General features: G+C 41.4%; 1 protein-coding gene across 2 annotated transcripts in view; it reads left to right on the forward strand.

Moving 5' to 3' along the window:
- SLC6A7 (solute carrier family 6 member 7) overlaps window positions 1-20,701 on the forward strand; it is a 140,456-nt gene that overhangs the window by 61,332 nt on the left and 58,423 nt on the right. For both annotated transcript variants that reach the window (XM_089682133.1, XM_089682132.1), the window contains exons 6-8: window positions 5,581-5,715; window positions 8,981-9,084; window positions 9,526-9,650. In XM_089682133.1, coding sequence (XP_089538259.1) covers window positions 5,581-5,715; window positions 8,981-9,084; window positions 9,526-9,650 — 364 coding nt within the window. The remainder of the gene's footprint in view (window positions 1-5,580; window positions 5,716-8,980; window positions 9,085-9,525; window positions 9,651-20,701) is intronic.

Here is a 20,701-nt window from a genome sequence, read left to right on the forward strand (position 1 = left end):
GCAATCTAAGGTCCCTAACTTACATTCATACATACACATACTAGGGCCAATTTAGACAGGATCCAATTAACCTATCAGCATTTCTTTAGAGTGTGGGAGGAAACTGGAGTACCTGGAAGAAACAGGGAGAACATGCAAACTCCAGACAGGTGGTGCTGTGGCTGGGTTTTGAACCAACGACCGTAGTACTGCCAGGCGGAAGTGCTAACCATTTAGCCACTGTGCTGCCCACTAACATACACATATGTGTATGTTAGTTGTTGTTTGTGCCTATAGCACAGCCCAGAAACAATAGTGCACAATTTTCTTTTTTTATCCTGCCTATAATACACTAACACTGACACTGATGCTAATTTAAAAAAAAAAATCCTGACCAAAAAAAAAAAACTTACCCTGACCATTGACCCTTTCCTTTGACCTTGACCTTGACCCAAACACTAACCCTGGCACTGACCTAGATCAAACCTTGATATACCGTATTTTTTGCTCCATAAGACGCACCTGACCATAAGACGCACCTAGGTTTTAGAGGCAGAAAACTGGAAAAAAAATATTCTGAACCAATGGACTGCAGACATAGTACAGAAAATGACCAGAGACTGAAGACACAGTACAGGAGATGACCAGAGACTGCGGACACAGTACAGGAGATGACCAGAGACTGCGGACACAGTACAGGGGATGACCAGAGACTGCGGGCACAGTACAGGGGATGACCAGAGACTGCGGACACAGTACAGGGGATGACCAGAGACTGGGGACACAGTACAGGGGATGACCAGAGACTGCGGACATAGTACAGGGGATGACCAGAGACTGCGGACACAGTACAGGGGATGACCAGAGACTGCGGACACAGTACAGGAGATGACCAGAGACTGCGGGCACAGTACAGGAGATGACCAGAGACTGCAGACATACTACATCATATAAAGTCCCAACAGGGCCCCTGCACCCAGAATATCAAATGATCTGACACCATACATCAAGGAAAAGGACTACAACTCCCAGCATCTGTCATATATAACTTACAGAAGACAGGCTATAGAAGGCAGGGGGCGCACTGAGCTCCGAGGACAGGCCACACCAGCAGATAGGACCGGACTGCAGAGCAGGGAGCACACTATGGACACATGCCAGGAAAGGGGAGGCGCTGTAAGGACAGGCCACACCCGCAGACCGGACTGCAGAGCTGGGAGCTCAGTACATAGACATGCCAGGAGCGGGGAGGAGCTCCGAGGACAGGCCACGCCTGCAGGGCAGACCGGACTGCAGAGCAAGCTGGCTGGGTTCGGCGAGGGGACTGCCTGCTATGAAGAGCTGCGGGGACAGCCCGCTGAGAGAGGGCAGGGTGAACTTCGGTGACAGCCTGCAGTGGGATGGGACAGCCGCTGGCACTAACACGGCGGCGGTGACAGGTGGAGGACTGGTCAGTATTCGCTCCATAAGACGCAGAGACATTTTCCCCTATATTTTTTGGGGGAAAAAGTGCGTCTTATGGAGCGAAAAATACAGTAGGTGTTTTTTTAGTTTTTTTATTCCATTTTTTAATTATTATTATTATTTACACACACTTTTTTTTCCTCTCTGAAAGGACAGAGAGAGATGCAATGTGTCTCTCTCCACCATTCAGAGAGAGAAAACATGGGGGCTGGCTTCACAGTGACTGATCACTGTGATAACTAATCAGAGGCTATCACAACGATCAGGTGACCCAGAATCAGGAGTTCTGGGTCCCAATCATTACCACAGGACCCTGGGCTCTCAGCACAAAGACAGGTACGCAAATATGCAACCCCACGGAAAAAAAGCCCAGTCCAGTGGGGCCACATATTTGTGTACAGTCGGCGTGATTGGGTAAAAAAGGAAAAAGTTTGTGTTTTTTTACAATAGTTGTAGCGTGAAACTGTAATAAATCAGCTTTGGCCAGCATATAGAAATTGGCCAGTAATTTGCTGTGGCTGTCACTGTTCTCGATGATGTATAACTGTCCTGCTGCTGGCCAATGACCACAGATGTTAAAAGCAGTGTAAAATTGGCCAGCGGGATAATTGACCAAAATTTGGTAAAGAGAGTACAAGCAAGTGTTTTTCAACAAAACAATACTGAAAGAGTAGTGTAAAATAGGCCAACAGCAAGAAATGTTGATTTACTAAGGACATATAGACTGTTCACTTTGCAAGGGAATTATCCCCAGATCTTACTGAATGAGGTGATATTCTGCTGATTTCATCCAGTCGTGTGCATGCAAAAATGCTTTCAACTTGTTTGGATACTCTTTGCAAAGATAAATTTCACAACATTCACTAAGCTCTGGGGAAAATTCCCTTGTATAATGCAAGTTCCCTTGCAAAGTGAGCAGTCTATGTGCTTTTAGTAAATCATCCACAAGGAGTACAGGCAGGGGCTTTACTACAAGAATTAGAATACATCAAAGGATACAGCAGTGTAAAATTTGCCAGCAGCAGGGCAATTTTAATCAGCAATAATTGGTGAAAATGTACCTAGAAACAATGAGTCCCGGTTTTACCACAAGAATTAGGAGACCACAGATGATACCGTAGTGTAAAATTTGCCAAGTTTATTGATCAAGGCCAAGCCCAAATTTACTAGAGACAATAGAGCAAAATTTAGGATACTGCAGAAGATTCAGCTGTGTAAAATTTGCCAGCAGCAGGACAGTTTTAATGAGGGACAATAGGCCTAACAGGTGTATGCCTAACTTGTAATTTATTTATGGGAATAGGGGATTCAATGAATGTGAGTAATATAATGTGAGGTAGTTTAGGTACACACTGTTCTTGCACTTTTTCTTTCAAATGATGCAGTACCATGCAGTAAGAAAGAAAAAGCAGATCCAAGAACAGATGATTAGTAACAACTGAATGCTCCACGTTGAGCACCCCAAACTTAAAAATAATGCCCTATCAACAATATAAAATATAAATATACCCCCCAAATAAATTAAAAACCCAAAATACTGCTTCCTTAAACATAGTTACATAGTTAGTCTGGCTGAAAAAAGACAAAAGTCTATCCAGTTAAACCATTAAAAAAAAAAAAAGATAATCCTATACCCACAGTTGATCCAGAGGAAGGCAAAAAAACCCAGCAAAGCATGAACCAATTTGCTCCTGCAGGGAAAAAAACAACTTCCTGATCCCCGAGAGGCAATTGGATATTCCCTGGATCAACTTTACCTATAAATGCTAGTATCCAGTTATATTCTGTGTATCCAAGAAACAATCCAGGCCTTTTTTGAAGAAATCCACTGAGCTGGCCAGAACCAACTCTTGAGGGAGTCTATTCCACATTTTCACAGCTCTCACTGTGAAGAAACCTTTCCGTGTTTGGAGATTAAATTTCTTTTCCTCCAGACAAGCTCATTTTTAAAAAGTGAAAACTTGCAAAAAGCAAAACAGTTTTCTATAAACAGGTAAGCAGCCACTAAAAGTGACCACTGCCCTCCAATCATCCACAGACTAAAATTAAAGCCAAATAGGCCTCAATAAAAAGAATAACATTAAAAATCAAGCAAATGCAGTGATTGCTCAACGAGCTAGTAGTCAGAATTAAAGTTTTTTTACCTAGCCTGAATCTTTCCCTCTGCAGTTTGCCAGTTTTTCCTACAACCGCTTCCAATTCACTGACACTATGGCTGCTCTGTGCTGCTCCTTTATAGTGTGGGGGCTGACTTAACCAAAATCCTCCTCACTGGCAATTTAAAACTGTTGGCCATTAATGCAGTGTGAGATAGTTTCAAGAAAATCTCCTGGACAATTTTCCAGGTAAGTTGGCTGGGACCGCAAATCATAAACCTGCAAGATTCACTTCATACCTCATCCTTAGTGCCTATCAGCGTAGGCAGTTGCTCAAAGGCCCCACTGCCGGATCTACACTGGATACTGCATAATTATTTAATCTATATACATGTATTGAAACTTAAAGTGTTACTAAATCTACAACAGTAAAATCAGTCTGTATATGCAGTAAAGCATGCTTGTTATACTCACTGTAGAACCTAAGGGGTTAATCCTCTGAATTGTGTAAAAAGGCTGTTTGATCCTGATTTCTCTGATCCTCCCCTTCTTCCAGTACCCACTTCTTATCTCCTGATAAGACATATCATGTGGAGTTACTCTGCACATGCTCAGTTTGATGTGTATTGTTAGAGAGGGGTTTTTTTCCTTTGGAGTGCGTGTGATCAGCACAGTACCAATCAGCACTGTCTAGACAGAGGTCAGGGGTTCTGCATCCTCCTAGAGCAGAATGAAAACTCCTACAAGCTTTAACCAGTGCTCTGCTGGACACTGATAGAAGTCACATGACTGCTCTAACTGCTGATGAGAAAAGATATTTAGCAGTTTATATTTACTAAAATATTTGCACTTCCATGTCCTGTGTATTGTGGGAGACCAGATATAGTGGATGCAGGGTCCAGGGTTTAGTAACACTTTAAACTTGCAAATCTCCCACTAAGATGTAACTAAATTTTAATTTTTATGGTTTAAAAGTGATTGACTGCTGCATGTAAGATATGGCCTCCCACCAGGGGCGGACTGACTATTTGGAAACTTGGGCACTGCCCGAGGGCCCGGGGTCAGTAGGGGACCCCATGAGATGCCCCTGGTACCTTTTTCATAGGCTTTTTTGAATTTGGGCAAGGACACAGGGGCCTCATGATCCCCTATTGCCCGGCATCCCCATGAGTTGTCAGTCCGCCCCTGCCCCCCACTGATCACTATGGTTCCACCCGCCGTCGTCTATCGCATTTCTGTGTCCTGTAGTGACGTGGGGGCTGGTGGATGAATGCAAGTGTACAATCCAAAGGCACATGTTTCTGTGTTAAAAATGGCTGTGTGTATAAGTGGTGCTGCAGAGACTGTCGGCAGGAACTGAACAGAATCAGAAAGGGAGAAATGTCACCAGCACACCGAGGATCACCAATATGGGTCCAAAGGTTTTATTGAACAATTACATAGTTACAGCAAGGCAATGTTTCAGAGTCTCGCAGGACCCCTTCATCAGGCATGAAAGACTAAGCCACACCATGCCAAGGGTGACTAGACATCTCACAATTGGAAGAGCTTTAGATGCAGAGGTTTTTTTCTTAGCTCTTCAAAGGAGAGAAAATTGGTGCGTGGGCGATGGGTTCATGTATTAGTCATGTTCCTAATCGAGCAAGAGAATCAGTTTTTACGCACAACGCCAAACTTTTTATGGCTACAAGAATATCTGCTATTTGGATATCAGTAGATAGAATTGATACAGTTAGTAAGATTACCTTTTACATCACTAAAAATAAATAATAACAATCTGACCTTTCTATGATTACGTCATATCAAGGACTATATTATCAGACTAACAGAATATAACATTGTTGGGGGTTATAATATTAAATAAATAAGATTAATGTCTATAGTAGACAGAAAACAATGAGTACACAACTGGGACAATAAATGTAAAGTTGTACTGCTTTCTTTAGAATATATTTTGCTGCATATAAAATGTTATTGAGGTTTTTATGTATATATGTAGTTCATCTGTGAATGGGTTAACACTCTTTTTTCCTACATTTAGGTAGTATATTTCACAGCTACGTTCCCTTACATAATACTCATCATGCTGCTAGTTCGAGGCGTTACACTAGAAGGAGCCTGGATCGGGATTAAGTTCTACCTGACACCGCAATTTGATCACTTACTGTCATCGAAGGTAAATGACTGACAATGAATCCAGGCATGTTTATTTAGAAAGACAGTACAAAGAGTAAAGATGATGTGCATTTTGTATGGTAACTTGAAGGATCAATTATGTTTCTGTAAACTGTAGTCCTATCAGGTCTTTGGCTGGCTGCCGTTGTATGCTACACAAAGCCCACCTTCATTACTGCGATCTCCAAAGGATTAGTCCATTCACGTTATTAAAGATCCAAAGAATAAATTATAATAACTAACACTTTTCAGTTAGTCTCTATTCAAGACAAAGTGACAGCATCACCTGATAGCTCATCCTCCCAGCAAATTATACTCACAGATCCACTTTCCCTTGCCATCTTCTCACTGCTTTGAAGGCCTTGACTCCATTACTGTAAAGGATTGAGGATTCCAGGTATGGGGTAGCATGTGACCTCCTCCATGTACAGTGTGCAGACTTGAGTGCCCAATCATATGGGGGGGCACTGACATCACCCAACTGGGTAAGCTCTGATACCATCCCACACAGGTAACTTGGTATAGACCTCAGCAGTGAGGATACAGAGAGGAAGCATGGATGAGTGAATTTGGTGGTCTTTGACAATGAGGTTTGACTCCCATTGTTCCTAGCTTTATTCTTTCTTGTTTGGGCATTTTACTACATCTACAACAACAAGGATGTTCCCATGGTGCCTGCGGTATTCTAGGTATTCTAGTATTCTAACTGCCAGAACAGGTCTGTAACCTCCACCAACACCTACAACATTAATTTCGAGTGGAGTGACCCATGAATACACCAGATGATTTTGATATTAAAGTTAAACAAACTATCTGAATATGAATAAGGATGTGTTTCCAAGGAATTATATTATTTGATAAATTATGCATAAACATACTTTGTTCATATACATCAACCAGTAGGTAAACAGGTTACATTGCTAAGTAGCTAGAATTATATTGTTATAATGTTGTTATACAGGACAGGAATCATAAACTCTACATAGTGATTCAATAATAAACCAGGTTCACAAATGGCAGACCAGACTGAGGTTGAAGATTATCCTAAATTCAACTTTGGAGATCTGCCCTGACCTCCTTTCATAAGGAGAACAGAGGCGTCACTAGGGTTGGTGTCACCTAGTGTGGTAAAACATGGCATCACCTCCCCAATACTTTTTTTTCCCTGGGCAGGCTAGTGCATTCGACTATCTCCTGTCTAGCCTGCCACAGTGCCCTGCAGGGAGCTGGGCAGGCTAGTTTCAGGCCAACAGCGCACAATCAAAGTGTGCACCCCAAACCAGCCCCACCGCACAGATCCATACGTTATCACGGATAGGGATGACATCATTGCGGCTGGATACAGGGCCGTCTTTAATATTGATTGGACCCTATTCAAACATTGTCTTGGTCCTCCCCCATGCAATTTTGCTCTCTACCCCAACATCCCAAATAACAAACACATACATCACTGGTTGGTTGCTAGAGATTACTGCACATCATTAGCACTCATCGATTGGTTGCTAGAGGTTACTGTACATCATTACCACTAACTGGTTGCTAGAGGATACTGCACATCATTACTGCTCACTGATTGGTTGTGAGAGGTTACTGCTCATTATTAATGCTCACCCATTGGTTGCTAGAGGTTACTGCACATCATTATCACTCACCGATTGGTTGCTAGAGGTTATTGCACATCATTACCACTCACCCATTGGTTGCTAGAGGTTACTGCATATTATTACTGCTCACTGATTAACTGCAACTTGGTGCCCCCTCTGCCAGCTGCTCGGTCCTGCCGCTGCATCACTAATCTCCCCCTCTGTTGACAGAAGAAGGGTGAGGGAGAAGAAACCACACACAGTCTGCTCTGTGTGTCTTTGATCTCCATGCTGCTGACCAGAGAAGGGGGTGGGGGAGAGGGTGAACACAGAGTGCCAGTCTACTTTTCCTCGCTCCCTGTCCCAGCTGCTCTGGCCTGAAACAAGTAGAACAAGCGAGCTCCAGAACATGCAGCGCACAGCTGTGCCTGTCCCTTGTCACAGTGTAGCCATGGGAGAGCATGCGGGGGGATCAGCTGCATCCACTACACCTTAAAAAATATTTGTGGGGCTTAATGGTGTCACCCCCGCACCCCCATAGCAACGCCACTGAAGGAGAACCGTTTTCTCAGAGGTAAAGTTGGAAATGAACACAAATATAATATTCCAAACAAATATGTAAATATTTTCATGTACTGTATATAAATCTTTTTGGTACCTCTTTTATAAAGCAGCTGTTTTTAACTAGGATTACTTTTCTTTAAAGTGGACATAGCATCTTAAATACTTTTTCATGTTATGTGTATGCATACTAATTTATGTGTAACAATTACAGGTTTTACCCCTCATGGAGACCACAGTAACCCCCTACAATGCCATCTTCTGGATTTTCTCTCCAGTAGGATAGCTCCATCTTTCTTCATGCACAATCCATGGTCAGCATTTAGTTATTGAACTTACAGTAGATGTTGACTCAGAGATATCAAAATAATGTAAATCCCAGTGCCTGTGAACTTCTTGGCTCTGTGCATAAATGTGTAAGGCCTCATGCATTCTGGGAGTTTAACCCCACTGAATAAAATCCCGCAGTTTTGGTGTGACCGACCGGGAGACACAATTGTGGCACCCAGCCCCACTGCCAGCAGCCTGTCAAAATCTATGACAGCCTGAAACACTCTGGAGCAAGATGCAGTTGTTTGATGCACCAAATGGTACTCACATTTGGGGCCATATTCATTCAGGTACACATACATGGGGCATATGTCCCTAAACGCATGCAGCCCCAAACACGAGTACCACTCGGAACAGTATTCAGCCTCCACATATTTCATCCTGTTGTAGATGCTGAAAAGCTGCCTACAGCAAGGCTGGGCAGCCACACAAAAAATGCTGGGATTTGACACACAGGGCTAAATTCCCAGTGTGCATGTAACCTAAAACAAATCAGCCCCTGCCTCCAAAGCCTCTAGTTACAATGGTACAATATTTCAGTCTGATCACTGGGAGAGAGAAGACCAAGGAAATGCTTCCTCCTAGCAGCATCAGACTAATAACATCATCTATACATAGGCAAAGTCACTTGACTGGAACGTGAGACTTTTTAGCACTAAATTGTACTTTTTTCCCAAATATAGTTTTTCTGTATGTTATGTATCAGGAATTAAGAATGTATTCATGCATTCTTGTAAAATAATTGAAAGGTCCATTTAAATGATTTTGTTCCTTTGTTTTGTCCAATTATAGGTATGGATTGAAGCTGCACTTCAGATTTTTTATTCACTTGGAGTTGGATTTGGCGGTCTACTAACTTTTGCATCATACAACACTTTCCATCAAAACATTTATCGGTAAATAATGCTATTCCCTTTCTGCAACTTGCCAGCATGTCATAAATTTTAAATGTAATAAACAGGTCAAGTAATTTACTACTTGCCCCACAAGAACTATACCAGAATGTGTCATGACAGTATATTATTTTTAAACAAACTCTCTAAGGGCATCTCTGTAATGTACTCAGCTATGCTGATAATGAGCCATTGTGGATTCTCACTGAATGAAAGATCTGCCCTTGGAAAATCATAAATGTATTTGAGTTACTGAAGTAATGTTAACGTGTAGTTCTGACTTAGGCTTTAAAATAAATTCAATAAAAAAGAAAATCTAGTTTGTTTATGTTCTCTCCAGACTTTTCACCTTCTGTCTGAAAAAAAACATGTTTTTTTCAAGTAATTTCTCTGTATTCCTTCAGTTACCAGTTTTTGTTCAGCTGTTGTCATTTTATGTTCCAGGGATACATTTATTGTCACTCTTGGAAATGCTTTTACAAGCATACTAGCAGGATTTGCCATCTTCTCCGTGTTGGGCTACATGTCGCAGGAGCTGGGAGTTCCAGTTGATCAAGTGGCTAAAGCAGGTTAGAACAGAACATTAGATTACCTTTTGTTCATTTTGTAGCCATATTCTGAAATGTAGTCTTTTATTTAAAGTTAATATGTACAAATACTGTAGCTGCTGCCTTTTTAATATAAGGACACTTACCTGTCCAAGGATCCAGCGATGTCCTCACCAGAGCCGATTCTTCAGTTGGCTTTGGGAACAGGTGGCGGCATCTTCAGTAAGGGAAGCTGGCAGTGAAGCCTTTTGGCTATACAGTTTCTTACTGCACATGTGCGAAGCGCACTGTCAGGGACCATCGCGACGCATGGGTCTGCACATGCGTAGGTGTCTGTCAAGACATGCAGGCAGCAGGGCACTAGGACCCAGGCGCACCCGTCGTCTATGACAGTGCTGGGCAGGCACTAGGACCTAGGCTGCGCCTGTGCAGGGCGGGCTACTTAAACCAGCCCTGCACAGCCACTTGTTGCCGAATGGTCTTTCTGCATATCCTGTTACCTGTGTTGTGAGTACTTTGATCCGGATTGTCTGACCTAGCTGCGTTCTCCTGTCCTGACCCCTTGGCTTGCCTGACTCTGCTCCTGGATGTTCCCCTTTAGATTTGATCTCCTGTTATTGACCCAGCGTGTGACCCGACCATTCTTTGCCTACTGTTTTGTACCACACCGACCCCCCGGCTACCGACACGGCTTGTTTTACTCTGCCCTTGCTCATTCCTCCATCCATCCATCCCTCAGGGATCCCCGGGTCCCCTCACATCAGACTCTCACCCTGCAGGAGCCTCCGGCAGACTCCTCTACCACTGATAGAGATATCCGGTAGCTGCGACCTGGTCCCGGGGCGCTCCAAGTCCATCCCCACCATCAGGGGCCCTGGTGAACAAGTGCTCCGGAACTTAGACTCCGCACTCTGGAGAGGCTCTATCAGGGGACTGATAGAGGTGCTGTCGGGTGGTCCGTTACACGCACTAAGCTTTGCGAATGGTCTTATAGTCTTCTGGGATCTGTGAAGTGTCCCAGAAGGCTACAGGGGAAGGGGGGAATGATTTAAAATCACAAAACCTATAGGGTACAAGAATAGTAGCAAAATAATTGCTGAGAATTTAGAAATTACAATTGGGGGGGAAAAAAGGAAATATTGAATACCTCTACATACATTGACTCTTTGATTCTTGAGGCTGGTGTAACAATGAATGGGGTTGTGACAGGTTTTTTAATGCATGTTTTTTTACTGTATATTTATTTATTGTGTTCATTTTTTATTTATTATCAGGGCCAGGTATTATTTTTATTTTATTATATTCAAGTAAATATTAAATATTAGCCAAAGCACATTTAAATTATCATGTATTTTAAAAAAACATAGTACTTACAAAAATCCAACTTAGACCAAGAGTATCACAGATCCACAAGATATCAATTATAGTTGTCCTGGTAAATAATCAGTGCTTTACTTTCTGGTTGGTCTGAGTGGAGTACTGTTAGCTTGCAAATAATTCTGCAAAATTGGTGCTCTATGAGAATTGATCACCTATTGGAATATAGTGGGGGAAGGGAGCTACTTCTACTGTATTTAGCCAGCAACTATAAAATCTGTTGTAAACAAGTTGTGTGCAGTTCTTGTCATATGTGCTATACAGACAGCATAATGTGATCACTTGCTGTTTAGCCCTATTCAAAACACACAGCTGAATGATTCATAGGAGAGGCAGACCCTTCTTCCCTCTTTGCACGTCGAACAGCTCTATAGAGTGTCAGTTAGAGAGAAACAGTGAGCAACTACTGCTGGGTTGTGTTTTTAGGAAACCCAGAATGCTTGCAATCAATGTCACAGTAATGGTTTATAATAAACATTTACTTTAAAATTAACATTTTGTATAAGTTACAAAAAAGTGGCATAAAACATCACTTTATTAATATCAGTAGTTCAAATCAATATATTAACGATAATCTGTTCCTAATCATAAGTATCACCATATATGCAGACACCCTGTGTACAGATGGAAGCTCACCTCCTTAAATGACCTCTCTGTAAGAATGAGGAATAACAAGTGCTTTAAGATGTCTCCTGCTGGGGCTCAAACATTCAATAATCCACAGCAAATAGACGGCTTACAGCAGGTATAACAAAAGCTTTCTCCTAATAACGGTTGGTAGAATATGTAAAGCATAAAATGGGAAACAGATAGTGCTTTCTGTATGTGCTCAATTATTGGTGAACAGATAGCATAAAAATATTCAAATTACATTAAGCACAACAGGTGCTTAAACAATGCTTAAAGATGTGATCTTGTTCCCCAAATACCACAATGCATGCAAACACCACATGCAGAAATGGATGCTCACCTCCTTGAAAGACCTCCAAATCAAATGAGGTCTACTAGCACTTTAAGGTGTTTCCTGCTGGGCTCTATACCTTCAGTGGCCAGTGATTCTGACTAAAAGCTGCCTCAAAGTACAACCTACATATTGCTTACCACAGGGGCATTCAAGCATATATACCACATCCTCTGTGGTGCATGTAATGAAATCATTCATAATGTACTGTTTTCCTGTGCTTGCTGCTGCAAATTCCTTTTTCTTTTTACTATTCACATTGTTCAGTGATCTTTTGCACGCTGGACATTTCATTTACTGCATGAGTAAAAGCCTGACAAACGAGGTAAAATACGATCATTCTTTTTCTGCACCGGAGGATCACTAACACTCCAGGAGCAAATAAATCCTGAAGAGTGGGTACTTTTTTGTACTGTGTACAAAACGTGGAAGCACTGGATCCTGCACTCTAATAAAATACCCCAATACTTTCTAATAATTCTTTCCATTTGCTTATACTGTATATTGTAATCTAAAACAATTTGTATATCATTATTATTTATAGATTTTTCAGGTTTACTCAGTCCATCCTTAATCAATACACTTCTCTCCGTATTCATTACCCTTCCAAATTTTTGACTCACTAACTCTTTTACTGTACCCTTTCTGCACAACTTTTTCAGATAAAATCTCTGTTTGTTGTAGAAAGTCACTTTCCATGATACAATTACATTGTAAACAGATAAATTGCCCCCTGGGGATATTGAACAACCATGAGTTATAGTGACAGCTGTCAAGAGAAATGTAACTGTTGTGGCCGGTAGGTTTAAAATGGTTCTTAGTTATAAACCTTACATCTTTCATTGATATTTCCAGATCCAAAATAGGCAATTTTACTTCTACTGGAATTCCATGACATTATATTTTTGTTATTGCCATCTAACTTTTTCTTGAATGCAAACAGACTTTCTTCATCTCCATCCTAGGTCATGAATAGGTCATCTATAAAACTCTGATATTTCAGCTGTTCAAGTCTATTCCTAAATGTTATGTCTGCTTCCTAATGGGCCATACAAATATTCACTACACTGGGAGCAAATCGTGCTCCCATTGTAACGCCCATAGTTTGTAGGTAATATTGTTAATTATGCCAAAAGTAATGGTGCTGTAAAGTGAACATAAAGCATTCCTTCAAACACTTCCTATGCTTCCTAGAAATACCCAGAACCCAGATCACTGCTGTTAATGCATCTTGATGCTTAATAATCACGTACAGAGAGCTGACATCAGCTGTAACCTAGATGCAATGATCATGACCATGTACTGTATGTTCTCCAAAATTTGCAAAAGATACTTTGTATCCGTCAACTAAGCTTCTGTAGCACTAGTATCTGGTTGAAGTGAATTATTATTATTATTATACAGTATTTATATAGCGCCAAAAAGTTTGCTCAGCGCTGTACATTACATTACGCTGTACATTATAGTGAATAATCTATGTACTGCCCCAACCTGGACATGATTGAATCTATCCCATTGACTATGGGTTGTCCTGGAGGGTACTTTTATTAATTTTAGGAAGACAGTATATTACTAAGTTTCTACATCCCTAAGGGACCAAATATTGGGCTTCTTTTTTATTTAAGATATTTTTTTTGTTCTTTAAATTCAACCACCGGATTGTTGTTCAATAGTAAATATGTGTTCCTATCCCCAAGAAGTCTGTCCATTTCATCCTTATAAAAAGCCTTAGTCATAGCGGCTATACCTATGCCTTTATCGGCAGGGCGGATTATCACCTCTGTTTTCTTTTCTAGTTCTTCTATTCCTTTCTTGATATAGCTGGGATTTTGTACCTTTTTAACATTTAATTTCTCAGAATCATCCAACATCATATTCCTAAAAACCTATATATGTTTATTATCAGAGTTTTGTGGGTTAAATACAGATTTGTTCCTAAGATTAGAATGAGGACCTTCATTACTAAAGGATGGCCTAACACCCATGTTAGAAAAAAGTATTTTTTTTCATATTCAGAGTTCTCACGAACTTATGAATACTGACATACATGTCAAATTTGCTCATGCTTTTGACTGGGACATACAGTCATGGCCGAAATTGTTGGCACCCTTGATATTTTTCCTGAAAATCAAGTATTTCACACAAAAAAGGTATTGCATTAACACATGTTTTGCTATACACATGTTTATTCCCTTTGTATGTATTGGAACAAATATAAAACAGAGGCAGAAAAGCAAATATGACATAATGTCACACAAAACCCCAAAAATGGGCTGGACAAAAGTATTGGCACCCTTAACTTAATATTTGGTTGCACACCCTTTGGAAAACATAACTGAAATCAGTCGCTTCCTATAACCATCAATAAGCTTCTGACACCTCTCACCCGGAATTTTGGACCACTCTTCCTTTGCAAACAGCTCCAGGTCTCTCTTATTGGAAGGACACCTTTTCCCAACAGCAATTTTAAGATCTCTCCACAGGTGTTCAATGGGATTTAGATCTGGGCTCATTGCTGGCCACTTCAGAACTCTCCAGCGCTTCTTTGCCATCCATTTCTGAGTGCTTTTTGACGTATGTTTGGGGTCATTGTCCTGCTGGAAGACCCAGGATCTTGGACGCAAACCCAGCTTTCTGACACTGGGCCCTACAGTGCGACCCAAAATCCTTTGGTAATCCTCAGATTTCATGATGCCTTGCACACAGTCAAGGCACCCAGTGCCAGAGGCAGCAAAACAACCCCAAAACATCATTGAACCTCCACCATATTTTACCGTAGGTACTGTGTTTTGTTCTTTGTAGGCCTCATTCCGTTTTCGGTAAACAGTAGAATGATGTGCTTTACCGAAAAGCTCTATCTTGGTCTCATCTGTCCACAAGACGTTTTCCCAGAAGGCTTTTGGCTTACTCAAGTACATTTTGGCAAACTGTAGTCTTGCTTTTTTATGTCTCTGTGTCAGCAGTGGGGTCCTCCTGGGTCTCCTGCCATAGCGTTTCATTTCATTTAAATGTCGACGGATAGTTCGCGCTGACACTGATGCTCCCTGAGCCTGCAGGACAGCTTGAATGTCTTTGGAACATGTTTGGGGCTGCTTATCCACCATCCGGACTATTCTGCGTTGCAATCTTTCATCAATTTTCCTCATCCGTCCACGACCAGGGAGATTAGCTACAGTGCCATGGGTTGCAAACTTCTTGATAATGTTGCGCACTGTGGACAAAGGCAAATCTAGTTCTCTGGAGATGGACTTGTAACCTTGAGATTGTTGATATTTTGCCACAATTTTGGTTCTCAGGTCCTCAGACAGTTCTCGTCTCCTCTTTCTGTTGTCCATGCTTAGTGTGGCACAGACAGACACACAATGCAAAGGTTAAGTGAACGTCTCTCCTTTTTATCTGCTTTCAGGTGTGATTTCTATATTGCCCACACCTGTTACTTGCCCCAGGTGAGTTTACAGGAGCATCACATGCTTGTAACATTCTTATTTATCCGCAGTTGTGAAAGGGTGCCAATACTTTTGTCCAGCCCATTTTTGGAGGTTTGTGTGACATTATGTCGAATTTGCTTTCTTTCCTCCCTTTTTTTGTTTTGTCCCAATACACACAAAGGGAATAAACATGTGTATAGCAAAACATGTGTTAATGCAATACGTTTCGTGAGAAATACATGATTTCCTGGAGAAATATCAAGGGTGCCAACAATTTCGGCCATGACTGTATTTAACTAGTTGGTGACCACTTCCAGTAGCTTTACTGCTGGAGGGCGGCCTCCCTGTGGAAAATCACATATATATCCATGATCCACGCTCCTGCCGTGTTCCTAAGGCTATTCCACACATTGACAGACTTTCTTAAGGATGTCACTGAGGCAACCCATAAAAAGGGCATGATTTCTCGCTTATACTCCCAGCTGTTGTCCACAGTACAGGATCAAGCTAGTCTCTGGTGCAGGGCGCACTGGTCCTGGGATATTGTAGAGTTTGCTAGAGATGTCTGGGATGCTGTCCTGGAATCTGTTCCGGGAATTTCCCTTCTCCCTCTCTTAAATTGTCTGAATTTTTTATTCTCAATCGAGCGTATAGGACCCCTGTGCAACTGTATCGGTGGGGCAGGCGCGATTTACCTGATTGTCCGAGGTGTCCAACAGGGTGATTTCATTCAAATTCTCTGGCGTTGCCCCAAGTTACATAGATATTGGAGTGAGGTTCTCCAATTTATTTCTCTAGTATCGCAATATACTGTTCCCCAGGATCCTTTGCAATGGCTGTTGGGGGCACTGGACCAAGAACTGTTCCAACCAGGAGTGTATATTATGGTATCTAGACTGTTATATCTGGCTAGGAAGTTGAAAGCAAGGTACATGTTATCATCGGCTCCTACTGACTAGTAAGCAATGGATAGATTATGTTAACTCTTTACCCCCGCAGAAGAAACTCACGTACCAACATTGCAATGCTTATCGGAAGTTCCAGCAGGTATGGAAGGGTACACCTGGGCTCGCCCCTCCTCAATTGATAGTGGACCGACTTTTGCAGGTGTGACATTTTATATCAGGTGTGTCTCCACTCCTCCCCTTCTGGGAGTTCATGTGCATCTCCCATTCTTTCTGATGAGACGTCTCGGGTGAACCAGAAGAAGTTAATGTGTTTTTTTTTATTGTTTGAAGGCATGTTTTGGGCTTTGTTCCTTTCCCCCATTTCTGTTTACATCTGGACGGGAAGGAATAAAAAGTAAAAAGCAAGGTACTGTCAAGAAAGTTTTGGATCCTTGTGGTCTCTGTTTTGTTTGATTACTATTTCTGTTATTCTGTCCATCACATGATCTGCATATCCATGTTCTATTTATGTGTAATCCTGCTGTTGCAGTAATGTCATTGTGGATTCTGTAAGTACTGTTCTCTCATTTTCTCTATCTTGACAATAAAAGTTGTTTGGATTGAGAAAAAAAAATTGCACAATGATGCTCATATGCAGTGGAGTGCTAGTACTAGTGCCATGCTACCTTATGGTGAACTGGCGAGCACCAGCGGCCTAGTACATCCTGGCTTTTTACATACCAGCACTACAGTATCACTTGGTGAAGTGACGAGTTCTATAAGTGCTGTAGAAGCTGGTGAGGTGGCTAACACAAATAGCGTCCCACAGCCATCAAGAATTCAAACACAGACCCATAGAGCCCATAGTGTTCTTCTGGACATGCTTGCAAATCCTTATTAGCAGCCGACAGATTTTGCAGCACCTGTACTTCCCCTATTCACTGCTCAACCCAGAATACAGGTGGAAACAGCAAATTTAACTACTCCCCTTGATTTTCTTGAACAAAGCAATTTATATGCTGACCAGTACATCAACGCCAACTCAAGTTTAAATCTTGCCAGACCATTCGCATGGAAATCTAATGTGGTTTCCAAGTTGAACATTCTTTTGGGCCTATCCCTCAACATGGGCATTACTAAAAATAATGAGTTGCAGTCATATTGGTCCATAGACCCGATTCATCATATGCCCATGTTCTTTGCTGCCATGGCCAGGCATAGATATGAGAATATAATGCGATTTATGCATTTCATCGATAATACACTCTGTCATCCTTGACATGACCCTGAATGTGATCGGCTCCACAAAATTAAGCTCCTTGTAAATCCCCTTAACCAGAGATTTGCAGATGTGTATACGCCCAAAAAAACATCTGTGTGCATGAATCCCTTGTTAATTTTTCTGGGAGAGCCTGCTTGAGTAATGTCGAATTGCTTGTAGTGAAGTGGATGGACAAAAGTGATGTTTTTGTCCTGTCTTCCATTCATGCAGACACGATAGTCCAAATTTGCACGGCAACTGGTGTTGAGAAGCCTGTCTGTGTCCACAACTGTAACCTTGACATGGGAGGGGTGGACTTCAGTGACCAGATGATGAAGCCGTACTTAGTTTCCCATAAAGCCAGACGCTGGTACAAAAAAGAGTCTGTATATTTATTATAATTGGCTCTGTACAATGCTTTTGTGCTTTACAAAGCAACTGAAAGAAGTGGATCCTTCTAAAATTTCAGGAAGTGATCATCACTGCACTTTTGTATCCAAAAATTGCTGTGACCCAAAACTCCCATGCAGATGCAGTGAGCCAGCTACCATTCCTGGTACCCGAACCCAAAAGTCACCCCCAAAAAGATGTTATGTCTGTAGCAGACATGGAATTAGACGTGCCACCCACTGTTTTTGTCCCTTTTGTTCTGGCTAACCTGGTTTCTGCCTCAAGGACTGCTTCCGTTGCTACCACACACTATTGAAGTATTAGTATAGGGTACAGCACGGCACAGTCTAGGGAACACATTCACACAGGGCCTTGAAAAAGAGAGACCCTAAAATTACAGCCTGGAAATGTACCATTTTATTAAGTTGAACATCTGAATGATGCAGAGGAGGACTGGTTGAAAGTGTTGTGGTCAGATGAGACCAAAATCGATCTCTTTGGCATCAACTCAACTCACCGTGTTTAGAGGAGGAATGTTGCCTATGACCCCTAGAATGCCAACTGTCAAACATGGTGGTGGAAACATTCTGCTTTGGGGGTGTTTTTTTGCTAAGGGGACAGGACAACTGCACGGCATCAAAGGGAAGATGGACAGTGCAATGTACTGTCAAATCTTGGGTGAGAACCTTCTTCCCTCAGTCAGGGCATTGAAAATGGGTAAAACAAAAATGTATGCTCAAGCATTGGGGCCTGGGGTGGTCAGTGGGTGAATCGCTCCTATGCTTCGGCATATATTTAAAAAAAAAATTTGACAGACATTTCTTCATCCACATCGATCAATGTGAATGGAGGAATCCGTTTTTTTTTTCGTTCAGCTCATTGTGTGTATGCCTAACATTATAAGTGGGTGGATTCAGGGCGGTATATTCTAGTGGTGGGCATACCACACACGTTTTTCATTCAGCCCACAGGCTACATAAAGAAAAAGAACATATTATATATGCCCAACAAGGAACAGCAATGTACTGGTACATCAGTGGACTTTGAGTGGTTATACCAGGATGATGCCTTCAGCTGCAGGTATAGTTTTTTTCAGACGATGGTCGGATTTCATGGGAGAAGCAGCAGAATGTATTTTGGGATGTAATTCCACATATGCCATGGCATGTGTGAACAATATATTGTTTAAGTGACAACTTTGTGTAAAAAAAAAAAATAATTTTCCAAAAACGTGTGAAAAAGAAAATCTTCCATGGACTCAACATATCTCTCAGCAAATAGCTTAGGGTGTTTACTTTCTGAAAAGGGGTCATTTGGGGGAGGGGGGTTGTGCTATCCTGGCATTTCAGGGCCTCCAAAATTGTAATAGGTTGTGAGGAAGTGAAATGAGGAAATTATGCACCTTCAGGCTTTCAAAGGTGTCATTGGATTTCAGACTCCTGTATGCCTCTAGGCTACAAAAAAGTCTCACACAATTGGTATCCCCATACTCAGGAGAAGTAGAAGAATATATTTTGGGGTGTAATTCCACATATATCCATGGCATGTGTGAGCAATATATCATTTAAGTGACAGCTTTGTGTAAAAAAAAACATTTTTTTTTTGGTTATTTTTGAAAAAATATGTGGAAAAAAATAAAACCTTCCATGGAATCAACATGCCTCTCAGCAAATAGCTTATGGTGTCTACTTTTGGAAAAGGGGTAATTTAGGGGTTTTTTTTGTACTGCCCTAGCATTTTAGTACCTCAAGAAATGTGATAGGTGGGTCAGAAAGTAAAAGCTGCATAAATTCCAGTATCTATACCAGAGTTTGTAGACGCTATAACTTTCACACAAACCAATCAATATACATATATTTTTTTACCAAAGACATGCAGCATAATAAATTATGGCCTAAACTGATGATGACATTTGATTTTATTGGATATTTTTTATAACTGAAAGTAGAAAATATTGGGTTTTTTTTCAAAATATATTGTAAAAAAATAAAAAAACCCAGTGGTGATTGAATACCACCAAAATAAAGCTCTATTTGTATGAAAAAATTATATAAATGTTGTTTGGGTACAGCGTTGCATGACCGCACAATTACCAGTTAAAGTAGCGCAGCGCCATAAAGCAAAAAAAAGGCCTGGTCATGAAGGGCGTTAATCTTTCAGAGGGCAAGTGGTTAAGATCTTTGTCTAAAACTTTCATCTCATCATGACTCAACAGAATACCACTTAAATGGTATATTCCTTCACCTAATTGACTTGTCTTCTTTTGTACTCTTCATCCTCCTCTCCTTCTCTTCCTCTTCTTTTTCCCCCAAATGTGTTTCTAGTGGATCCCTCTTCTCTCATTCTGCACTAGGGGTCTTGTATCCTCCTGAAAAACCTTGTCCTGAAGTCCCTCCTAGTCATTCTCTAAAGGGGCGAATCTATTGTACATTGGTACTTTGCCTCATGTACACACCCTGCCTTCCATGCCTTCTGTACCCAGTCATTTTCCCCCCCACGACCATATTTTCCATATTCTCTGGGGGGTGGTTGTGGGCCTTTTATATGAAGTGGACCCAGATGACCCCTCCCTCTCTGCATACCCCTGATCTGCTCTGTGGGGTAACTTCTACCTTCTCCAGAGTTATCTTGGGTGGGTTATCTTAGTTTGTTCCTTAATAGGTGAGGTATTAGTGAAAATAATTTGTTCCTCCACTACTTTACTCTGCCATTTAATTACCTCATTATATTTACACTCTCCTATATCTCGTAAGTATTTTTTCTGGGGG

Source organism: Staurois parvus, unplaced genomic scaffold (assembly GCF_062004578.1).
Source record: "Staurois parvus isolate SC_StPar_1 unplaced genomic scaffold, SC_StPar_1.0 ptg000286l, whole genome shotgun sequence".
In the NCBI taxonomy this organism is placed as follows: domain Eukaryota; kingdom Metazoa; phylum Chordata; class Amphibia; order Anura; family Ranidae; genus Staurois; species Staurois parvus.